Below are 12406 nucleotides of genomic sequence, written 5' to 3' on the forward strand. Positions count from 1 at the left end.
ACTTTTGTCGATCGAATAAAGGTAGAAGCAACGCATATGGTTGACTTTCTTGATGTCTTTGAAAGAATTGTTCCAGATAAAGAAGAACAAGATAGGATTTCAGGTAACCAGATTTCTATATGAAGAGTGAGCATATTTTCTCAAGAGAAATAGTCGTCAGGCATAGGACTATGAAATTGCCAAGTAAAAGTCTTAGCGAGTAGGTCTAAGTAACTAAGAAATAGTTCTTAAAAATGTCTAAAGTCTAACCTCTAAGAAATAATTTCTTAAAATGTACAAAGTCTAACCTCTTAAACTATTATTTCAGCTGATTGGTGAGCTGCCTATGGAATAGACCCGAATAGGAAGGATCCAACACTAAAGAAGCTCGCCATGAAGATTCTTAAACTCACGTATTCTGCTAGCGGTTGCAAGTGTAACTGGATTATGTTTGAGGTTGTAAATTTGGCATTTTACTCCTTAATCTTGAATTTAGTCTTAAATCTAAAAAAGTTAAAAGTAACGTCCATGAGCCATCTCTAATGCACTTTCTTTAATACAAATTCATAAAATAAATAAATATATAAAAGAAGGAAAAAGAATTGTCTTGAACAAAAAAAGCTCAACGACTTGCTCTTCGTCTAATATAACTAGAAGTTGCGAAAATGATTCCAAGCTAGGTAAGAAAAGCCTGGTCTCTATAACCCCATCTACCTAGATAATTTGGATGCAGATATTGAGTGAATCATAGAGACATATGACCCAATTTTTGTATGCGAGGATCTATCATGGCCCCAAATCGAAGATGCCGCATTAGGATCGACACCTAGAGAAAGTACTTCCACTCGAGGCGGAGAAGAGAGGGGATGAACAGTAGTAGTCAGGCGGTGAACGAGATTGAGAAGATAAAAGAAGAAAATTATTAAGATTAACTATTAGATGTGGATGATGTACCAGTGCGAACAGATGATGAAAAAGAATAAAAAGATGAAGTATACGTCGACGAATGAGACAACGATGATGATGACGATGGTGGTGATCAGATGGCCCAAGGACAACTAGATAAATGTATATAGTATTAGTATGTTTATTTTTTATATTTCATTATTTTGTAAGTTGTGTTTTTTTTAATTGTATTTGTACATTAAATTGTAAGTTGTAACTTGAAAGCTCCATTTATCAATAAAATTTCTATTTTTAAAGTTTTTAATAATTAAATAGCTAGTAAATTGTATTTATACATTAAATAGCTTGTTAAATTATTATTATTATTTTTTTGTTAAATAGCTTGTTGATTGTCCCAATCGAACATGAAATAAGTAAAATAAGTTATCCAATCACTAACAAAAGTAATTTTTTACATTTTAAAAAAAAAAAAATTCCCCTTATTTTGCTTTTTCCAAAAAAAAAAAAAAAATGTTATATATATATGGGAAAAGGTTCTATACGGTCGAGCTCATGGGAACTCCCCATGAGGTCGAGCTGTGTGGGCCCCACCATGATGTATGTCAAACATCAACACCTTGCATTTGATGGGTCCCCTTTAAATTATGGGATATCCCAAAAATCAGCCATATACGGAACTTAGGTGGGTCATAGCATCTAAAATCATGTGAAGACATGCCTAAAACATATAAAAGCACTTGGTGGGGCCCACATGAAATTTGGATGCGTCTAAAACTTGGTCTAACCCCTCATCCAAGTGGGACACACATAATGGATGGGCTGGATTTGTGAACCACATCTCGGTGGGCCCAAAAAATGATTATGAATGTTTTAATGGAGGGTAAACCCTCTCAACTTTTGTATGTGGTGTGGCCCACACAAGTCATAGATTGACTTGATTTTTAAGCCCTAGGCCCACTATGGAATGGTGCATCTGACTGATGGGGTAGATGTTTGACATACATCGTGGTGGGGCCCACACAGCTCGACCTCATGGGGAGTTCCCATGAGCTTGACCGTATAGAACCTTTTCCCTATATGTGTGTGTGTGTGTGTGTGTGCAATTGTGCAATCACACATGCACAGCCATATGCGATCGCATACAATCACATATGCGATTTGACAACATTATTCATCTCCCACATCTACCTCATGCTTTTGCGTAACATGTGCTGACACAGAACAGACACTTATGATCCAAGCCACCATTAGGAGGGTGTCTGATAAACCCATGGCTTAGAAATCAACTACTCTTAAGATAGGCTCAACTTTATGTATCAGCGGTCATTTTCTTAACCATCCATTCATCTCATACATACGCTGCAGCGGATGAGTTAATGGACCTGACTTTTGGTCGAGGGTATGCTTTTCAATGCTGGCCCACCTTTTGAACAGACCCCATCCTTCTATATGTCATGATAACACATTTGCAGCAAACCCACTCTCCATGTCATTGAGTTTTTTACCAGGCAACCAAAACGCGTCACATTCATTAAAGGCAAAGGCACAATAGAGAGATTCTTCCCACAATTTTCAGTGTGTATGTTATTGTTGAGAAAAGTAGTTTCTGCTGTTCAAATACCTAAAGACCAGTGTTTTAAAACCCAGACTGAACCAGGTGGTTGGACTGGTTTGCTGGAACAGACCACAGGAACAGGAACAGGGACAGGTCAACCATAAACCCAAACCATACTGGATTTTTACAAACCAAACCATGGTTTAAAAACCCAAAAACTTGATGTCCAGCTGGGTCAGGTCGACTCATAGATGACTTGACTCAACATTTAATTGTTAAACTAATAAGAATAATGAAGTAATAATAGCTATTTAATTGTTTATTAATATAAAGTAGACATAACGGTCACAAATAAAGTACACAGCTTGGTAGTAGCACTCCAGCAGAGTTCGTGGGTTCGAATCCTTGCACTCCACTTTTTTTTTTTTTTTAAAGGTTTTATTCTGAACAGCAACCACCAAGTGACTCAATTCGAGTTGTGCCAAGTCAACCGAGTCAGCAAACCAACTCGACGAGTCCAGCCAAGTCGTGACTGAGTCGAGATCACCAGCGAGTTTCATGGTGACTTGACTTGAAATCTCATCAAGTCCAGTTGACTCTGGCGAGTTTCGAGTCAAGTCATGGAGTTATAGAACTATGAATCAAACATTACCATTACATGTGCTTAGTTGTGTAGCTCGCTCTAAAAGTAGGGACAATTTTCACAGCATGAAGTTGAATGTTGCCTGGAGAGAATCAGAAGATTTTCTAATAGGTTCTTCCTGTGTGCACTCATTGAGTGGCTCAGTCAGAAAAGCAAACTATTTCAAGTTAGCAAGAGCCCCTTTAAAACCATAGCCCTTAATGCTTTCTTTTGTCATACAGTCTAGAACCAGCAATTTTGGACTACACTCACATGGTATACTGTGTGATGAATATAGTCAATTTTCAAACTGGTTCAGACTGCATTCTGAAGTGCACCACCATTCAATGAATTTCTTCAAAGCCAATTTCACTTTAAACACCAAAATACAAGTTCGTCTGGGTCATAAGTTAGTAACAAACTACTTATAATAACAAAAAATTAATATATGCATACCTGTCCACAAGAGCAGCTTTGGTGCCATGAACCTAGAGCTTCAGAATAAGGCCTATTGGGCAGTGGTCACTACCATTTACGTCTGGGAGAATGTAGGAGTCATGAACTTTATCTGCTAAGGATTCTGATACAATGAAGTAGTCGAGCCGCCAGCCTGTCAAATGGCCAAACAGACGTATCACCATACCACAACCTCAAAGTTTTCATAATGATTGATATAATGATCAACTTAGTACCAGAAAAGACATCGACAGGAGCTCATTAATGAAGTCCTATACAACACTCAAAGTTGAAAGATTGCAGGACCATTTGGGCCTTCAGTTTCTACTATCAGGGCCATGGTACAGTCCATAATCCAACACTGATACTATGTGCCCCATTGTGGATGGCCCATGCACCAAAATCTCCTAGATAGAGAAGGGAGATTGCAAAAGGAATTCAAGTTTAAATTGCAGGGCGAATTGACGGAAGAGAAATTGCACATGTCAACCAGGATCCTCAAAGCTGGCGGCCTTTTGCCACAAGCACAATCCATGGTGGGGCCAGTCATATCAATGGTTTGGATCACTGAACCATGGGCCTCACTTGTAGAGAATAAGGCCCAAACAGCATGCCGGAGCATTGTATAGTACCTCTGGTCAAAAAACATGTGAAACCATTTCTACATAAAAGTGAACTATAGAAATTGGCAATATTCATAACTGACATATCTTCAACTATTCAGTTATTTTAAAGCAGCGTGGCATCGCAGAAGAGAGTTCAAAAAAATAGTATGTACTTGCTTCTTTTTTTTCTTTTTTCATCCTTACCATAAGAGGGAGCATGACCGTTAAGAAAGGTATTTATCAAAGGTCTCAGGTGTGGTCTTGGATGACCTCAAAGCTATTGGGCAAGGGATCATTTCTCTAGCTCCTCCAAGGCCCTTATGGGTTTGTGAGCCGTACATGGGCATGGGGCAACACCTTAGTTTAAAAACCGAAAGCTTGACTAGATGCTCATTCGGGTTGGGTTGACTCAAAGACTCGACTGACCCGAGTTGATAGTTCATAACTATATTGAGATTAGTCAAGTATTATAAAATAAGAAAAACAATTTCAAAGCTAGTTGGTAAGTACTCTTGTTTCTATGAAAGATGTCATGAGATCGAATCCGTTTCATGTAATTTTTTAACTTTTTAATTAAAAAGAGCTCCAACAATGCGAGTGACTCGGCTTGAGTTAGAGCGAGTCTCATTGAGTCGACTGAGTTAGCAGGTCGACTCAACGAGTTTCGCCATGAATCCACAGAGTCACTCTCAGATTTGAGTTACCTACGGGCTCGACTCGAAATCTCACTGATTCGAGTTGACTCAGCTGAGTTTTGAGTTCAGTCAACGAGTTTTAGAACCGTGAATTAGAAAGCCACCTGAATCAATATCTAAGAAGGTAGGTTATTTGTGCAACCAAAAGGTAGTTCAATTACCATTCCCTAAACAATTAGCAAAGAACCCACAATTCACTAGGAAATTTTGAACAATGGGAATGAATCTATAGGGCTATCCCCTTCTTTGGCTAGATCTTCGAACCTTTTTACAATTACAGTTCAATGAATGCTACTCTGGATCACTTCGCGAAGCTCCGCTTAGTACTTTGAAGCCAGCAAGCAGCGGCCAAAAAGCGCAAGTGCGCTAGAACTCGACTTGCTTTTTCAATTAACGTAGAAATGTATGCATTTTGAACAGAGAATTGACTTTCACCAATTGAATAGATGGGATTATGGATGGGACAGCTGTGGCCGCTCTGCAGAGTCTTCTGTCTTTTTTCTTCTTTTTTTCCTTTCTTTAAGGGCCCGTTTAGATCCAACTATTCCAAGGGAAAAGAATGTTGGGTTTGGGTTTGGAAAACAATCTTGACCCATATAAAAATTAAAATAAGAGAAATAGAAAACTTATCAAATTGTCGAAGTAGAGACGTGAATTGCAATCATTTAGCTTGAAATCAAATTTACGCTCCTTGGATCGTGTCCCAAGTGCAACAAGAGTCTCGAACAATCGACCTCCACGTTACAATGACAATCACCTGGTCAAAGCGGTGCACTCATTGTACACAGGTTTGAACCACTAGTATCCTTAACCCTAACCACCAAGAGAACTTGAAAACTAAAAAACCAAAGGGAGCTTCTTATTTTCCTTTTTAAAAACGAATGATGAGAAGTCTTTTTATAGATGTCAAATGAACACCTTTCAGAGTGTAGAGACACCCTTTCAAGGGTTGTGACTATTGAGTTTAAACCCAACTGACACAACTCTTCAGCCCAAATAGACACGACTTTTCAAAACAAAAGGGAAGGGGTGCAACCCTTCAAATTTGCACGAATACGGCTTTTCAAAAATAAAAGAAGGGTTCAACCCTTTAGACCTGCGCAAGTATATTCACAATGAATAGGCACATCCTTGCGTGCACACATGCACGCATGCATCCACACTCGTGCCCGTGACAACCCAGCACGTTGCACATGTACACGCATAAAGGGAAACCATAGGGGAAATTTTGAGACATCCAAGATTTTAAAATCACTTCTAAAACACAAAACACAACAATCCCTCACATGTTTCAAAATTTACGACATTTGGGGTTAAGGTGAAAGAGTTGTGCACTGGTGTTGGTGTCTATCAGACTTGAATCGACATTAGAGAAAGCAAGACAAGTTTACAGAAGTCAGGAGACAAACAGCCTTGAACATGACTCCTTTAGTGTAAATCGGCTATGCATGCCACTCGAACAACTTTTCCGCTACAAGTAGTTCTGCAATTCAGTGCATTTTGGTCATCCACCATTACCTGAATTTCATGAGTGCTCTAGAGAATTAGCCAATATTCTCATAGAAAGTGGCCCCATTTTCTATGGCATCATGTGAAGCCATCCACTTGTCAAAATGGTGGACCCTATGTTCTATCGAGTAGGGACAAAAAATCATATTGACTGGACATTCATGATCCAGATTGGATTCAGAACGACTGACAAATTCATTTTTGGTTGTTCACTGAATGGTCACCAAAGAGCTAGTATCGTAAAATAGAGGTAATCCAATGGCTTAAAATAGAGGTAATCCAATGGCTGTGATGTTAACAGGTAAATAGTGTCCTAAATCGGTCCAATTGCAAAGGTGAATAGTGTCCTAAATAGGTCCAATTGCAAAAGATGTCTGTAGTTTGGTTATCTCGATAGTTGATGTGATGGGTCCACAGTGGTTGAGGGAGCCCGAGAATATTTTTGTAGAATGGAAGGTCATCATAACCATACAATCTCAAGCTTTTCCTATTGAACCTTACCTTGTAGAACACAAATCCAAGAGTTCAGATCTTCCAACCAAACAACACTACAGAGAATCCCATATCCAAAGTGGAACAATCAGATTTAATGGTCCCAATAAAAGATCAATGGGTCCCACTAGCACAAACTCTCTTCGGTACACTATTCGTGTTCAATGCATCACAATGGATGATCTTGATTGACATACATCCACTACAAGTCAAACCTACAATAAACCATTCATTGTGGCCCCACTATAGATGGGTCATAAACCTTTCCCAAACTATCTGATCAAAGGGCGTCTAATTGTCCTCCATTAAATGGAAAGCACTCAACGGTCTGAACTCAACCAATAGATGTCCATCAATCACATAATGATATTGTCCAACCAATGTTATTTGATAAAGTGTGGTTGACATCTGGATGATTTAATTGACTTATGGCCATGATTCAATAACCGGCCTAAAAGCATAATCCCGACCATTTGAATTTGAACTGTCGAAGTGCCACTTTTCTTTTTTAAATTAAAACGGCTATATCCAAGCAACTGCGACACGTATGAGTCAATATATTGGTGCGTAGAAGGAGAGGAAAAGAGGAATTAGGAAGGAAATAGGTCGTTGTGGCATCCATGAATACGCTGGCCGAGAATGAGTAGCATCCTTCCCACTATAGTTTTTGTGAAGACGAAATGGATGAGAGAACTTGTAGAAAGAAGTAGTTTGAAAGAGAGGAAAAAATGCTCCTTTTTCTTATACCTTTATATATTTAGGGTTTTTACAACTACTTACCCCATAACAAGCTATAAATGATATATTTAGAAATAGACTCCTCTTTACAGAAAAGTCCCTTCTAAACATAAAACATCAATAATAACAATGTTCCAACACAACCCCTTAAATTGGTGTATGAATATTTGTCATACCCAACCTGCCAGAAATCTCTTGCAACATGAGAGAGCCAAGCGCCTTTGTAAATATGTCAGCCAATTGTTATGTTGATTTAACAAATGGAGTAGCCAACAATCCAGAAGATATATTTTCTCAAATGAAATGTATATCAACCTCAATATGTTTGGTCCTCTCATGGAAGACTGAATCAAATGCAATGTGGATAGCTGCTTGGTTGTCACGATAGAGAAGAATAGCCGAAGTGATAGAGAAACCAAGCTCCACCATAGTAGATCTCAACCACAGAAGTTCACACGCCCCATGGGCCATAGCTCGATACTCTGCCTTTGCACGGGATCAAGATACTATGAACTATTTTTTACTTCTCCATGTCACCAAGTTGCCTCCAACAAAAGTGCAGTAGCTAGAGGTAGATTTTCTGTCCGTCGAGCATCCTGCCCAATCAGCATCAGAATATCCAACAAATATTAAGATGTCCATGATTTGCATAAAGGATACCATGTCCTGGGCATGACTTCAGATATCTCAGTATATGATACACAACATCTAGATGGGATGATCTTGGCGAATGCATAAACCGGCTTACAATCTTAACAACTTGAGTAATATATGGTCTCATAATCGTCGGGTAGATTAGCTTTCCAACCAATCTTTGGTACATACCTAGGTCTGTTAGACAATCACTTTCGGACGCATGTAATGAGTGCTTCTAATCCATAGGAGACGAAGCAGGATGAGCAAGTTTATGAATTTCATTCAGTATGTCAAGGGTGTACTTTCCCTGGGATATGAAGATACCTTTAAATGAATGAGCAACATCAATCCCCAAGAAGTATCGTAGAGGGCCAAGATCTTTAATCTCAAACTCCTTGCTCAACATGTGTTTGCCCTGGTCAACAAACTCCAAATCATCCCCAGTCATAACAATATCATCCACATATACAAGTATAATGGTTTGACCCTCTTGTCGAGTATGGATGAAGATTGTATGATCTACTTGACACCACTTAAAACCAAAAGAAAGAATAGCAGTACTAAACCTTGCAAACCAAGCTCTTAGAGATTGTTTACGGCCATAGAGAGCATTTTTCATCTTACAAACTTTCCCAGCCTCCCCCTTTAAGTTGAAATCCATGAGGAAGATCCATATAGACCTCTTATGCTGGATCCCCGTGAAGAAACGCATTCTTAACATCCAACTGAAACAGAGACCAATCAAGATTGGTTGCTGGTGAAATAATCAGACGGACAAAGTTTAATTTTGCCAAAGGAGAGAACGTTTTATTATAATCAACCCCATAATGTTGTGTGTAGCCAATGTTGTCAAATCGCATGTGCGATCATGTGCGATCACATATTTATTGTTTTTTTAATAATAATAATAATAATATGAAAAAAATCAAAAAAAATATTGTAAAAAAAGAAGAAATTAAGGGTAACTTTCCTAAGTTAATAAGTAACTAATTTTACATATTTAAAATATATTTGAGAGAAATAAAATCAATTAAACAATTAATTAAATAACAAGTGCTTAAATCTTGATCTTTCGTTTGGAGAATCCTTAACGGGGCAATCCCTACCGATGTTAGTGTTCAATCCAGGGGAATCAGTCTGGCATCTAAATGCGTGTGCTGCAGTGAGTCCCAGGCTCATCGCTCGGCTGAGGAAACAATCGCACATCTCTTCATTTTCGACTCTCTCGCCTTAGAAGTACGGCACAAGTTCGAGGCTATCTTCGGCATAACAATCATGAGCAACCAGACCATGGATGAAAGGATGCAAGCCTGGTGGACCTCCCTTACAACAACGGGTAATTTAGCAGTCCTTAGAGGCCTGACCCCGTGTTTCATTCTCTGAGAAATCTGGAAGTGTAGGAATGCTGCCAGGTTTGATGATATTGCTGCCTAGTCCTCCAAAATCATCCACCGTGTTATGGGATGGTTTAAGACCCTAAGCTCTGTACTAAATAAGTCAAAGACAAACTCTCTATCGGGAGATCTAACGTACAAGCGTTAGGGATGGAAGCCCCAAGAACACAGGCCACGAAATTTGTTTTGGTCAAATTGACGCCGCCACAGCCGGGCTGGGTAAAGTTGAATGTTGATGGATCAGCCAAAAACAACCCAGGTCTATTTGGGGGTGGAGGGATCTGTAGAGGAGCAAGAGGCTCCTTCATATTTGCTTTCTCCCTTGGCTATAGGGAGGGATCAAACAACGTGGCTGAACTGAGAGCAATCTGGGACAGTCTTTCCCCGTGCAAGAGTTTGGGCCATGCCTTCATAGAAGTGGAATCCGACTCCAAGATTGCGATTGACATTCTTATGGGCCAGTCTAAAATCAATTGGCGATGGAAATACTGGGTGTCCAAGATTCGGAAGCTATCTAGTGAAGCTTAGGTCAAATTTTCTCACTCGCCAAGAGAAGCCAACACCCGGGCGGATAGGCTTGCACGTCTGGGGAGTGACTGCCAGACATCGATTCTCTTCCGGCAGACTTCCTGTAACGTCTCGGAAAAATCCGTATAAAGATCCGAGTACCACCTCAGGCAGAAATCACTAAGGACCAAATTCTTTAGGAATTAGACGAAAATTAATTAAGTACTAAACTGAATTAATAAGCAGATTAGCTTGAACTGCTTTCTATACGAACTGCAAGACCCAAAACTAGTAGAATCGCTAACGCTACATTACCTAGAAACCTAGGATCAATCCCAAAACCCGGTTGCTCTCGGGAGCATCGCGAAACTCCGTATCGGACCTGGACCGCGCGTCGAAAGTCCGAGTAACGCGAAACTATACACTTATGACCGCCTTACTGGACTTGACAACCATCTCGGAAATCAAGTCCCAATAGTATCCCGAAACGCACAACTTGAGCCCGGAGCGAAGTGTGTGAGAAATGCGAATATCTTTAGAAAATAAATTCAAACTCAAGTAATCTGGGCCGTTCACTTGCAGGCCAAACAAAAGATTTCAGACCGTCAGAATCCGACCCAACTACACCCTCGGATCAGTGAAATTTCCCTACACAAGTCAATGTACTTGTGGCCCTGATCGAGTGATGACGACCGTTAAACTGAAACAGGTCCACCGCGGTCGATCCACTGATCCGATTGGACCGAAAACGTAACCTGACATAGATCCATTGTCAGGGGACTTTCTCCGGACCGTATGTAGAAAATGGGCCTCCAGATGAACTCCGTTGGACTGAAACAGGTATCCTTTGGTTATAACCTAAGTATACCATGGCCCTCGGCATTGAGGTCACATCTGGGCCTATTTAAAGCCCTAAACTCACCCCCCTCTCATTTCATACGAAATTGCAAAACCCTAAGAGAGAGGAGAGAAAAGAGAAGAAGAGAGTGAGGAGAAGTGAGAAAGAGTAGTGGTCTGTTGCTGGGATTCGATCCCACCACTCCACGTGCTGAATCACCGCTTCCGTGTCGCTATACCGGCGATTCCGATTCCGATTTGGGTAAGAAATCCTAATCTTAATCTGTTTTAGTGATTCAAAGTAGAGGAGTTAGTGAAATACTAACCTATTTCATGGATTAGGCAGTCGTTGTGTCATAGACAAAGACGTGGTATTCAAACTGAGTTTAATACGAGTATACCGGCGAAAGGTGCGGACTATAAATGTTTAGGTTATGGTTTTCAAGGCTATCAATGTCAGTAATGATTTATGACTGACTTGATTGCTGTCACATGTGCTTAGATACGACGCTTTCCGTATATTACACATATATATAAATCATGTTGAATATAATGCATTCTATGTGTTTGTTGAAATGTCTGAATGAATATGGAATTATGATTTGTGCTTGCCATGCTTATTAATTGAGAATACATGATCGCTGTATGTGTGGCAACTCCTTTGTGAAAGGATTCGCCATAATATATGTTATAACTAATACACTACATGTATGTTGTAATGTGTAGTCTAAGTGTTTGGTATATTGTCTGAATGAGTAGTTGTTTGATGAAATGTATTTATTAAAGGTGTTGAGATAAGATTCTCAATCACCTTAGCTATTCGAATAGATTTCTCCATGTAATTTACATTAGGCTTAGTGATACATGTATGAAATACTTATGTATGATGATATGTGCACTATGTGTTTGTTAAAATGCTCAAATGTGATTTATATTTGAATTGGTCGTGAAGTGTTGTGTTGACTACCATATATGAATGCTTATTGTGTTGGAGTATGATTGGGACTGATACGCAGTCCAAGCAATCGGTAACAGGTTTCAATTAAGTGGCTGACTTAGCTTCGCCACACAGACACGTTCGATGAATCCGAGTCGTATGGTGACTATCGACAGTGGTTAGGCCACACGGAGTGCGTATGCGCTCCATGTCGATTAGATTAGCGTGCGCTCGTACCAATCGAGCTTGTCAAGTAACCTGATTGGCCTAATGTGTGTTCACCATGTATGGACGCAACTGCTTGAATCTAAGGTACCACTTACCAATGAAAACCCGTTTAACCTTGGTACCACGATCCGCTAAGACTCATGAGCCGGGCATAATGGTATGGGACACTGTGGTCGAGCTGTCGGCCTACGCTGAGGTGACGAGCCTCCCCGTAGTGTCCAGTGAGCAACCCAGACTCGTGAGCCAAATACGATGGTATGGGACACTGTATTCGTGCTGTCGGCCTAGATCAGGTGACGAGCATCTCATA

The 12406-nt window shown here is 40.0% G+C and overlaps 1 protein-coding gene across 3 annotated transcripts in view; it reads right to left on the minus strand.

Moving 5' to 3' along the window:
• Nucleotides 1–3341: 3341 nt before the first annotated feature.
• The window catches only part of LOC131228028 (DNA-(apurinic or apyrimidinic site) endonuclease, chloroplastic), a 64747-nt gene continuing 55682 nt past the window's right edge, over nucleotides 3342–12406 (minus strand). For all 3 annotated transcript variants that reach the window (XM_058223850.1, XM_058223852.1, XM_058223853.1), the window contains one exon: nucleotides 3342–3672. In XM_058223850.1, coding sequence (XP_058079833.1) covers nucleotides 3551–3672 — 122 coding nt within the window. In that variant the 3' untranslated portion in view covers nucleotides 3342–3550. The remainder of the gene's footprint in view (nucleotides 3673–12406) is intronic.

Source organism: Magnolia sinica, chromosome 15 (genome assembly GCF_029962835.1).
Source record: "Magnolia sinica isolate HGM2019 chromosome 15, MsV1, whole genome shotgun sequence".
Classification (NCBI taxonomy): Eukaryota; Viridiplantae; Streptophyta; class Magnoliopsida; order Magnoliales; family Magnoliaceae; genus Magnolia; species Magnolia sinica.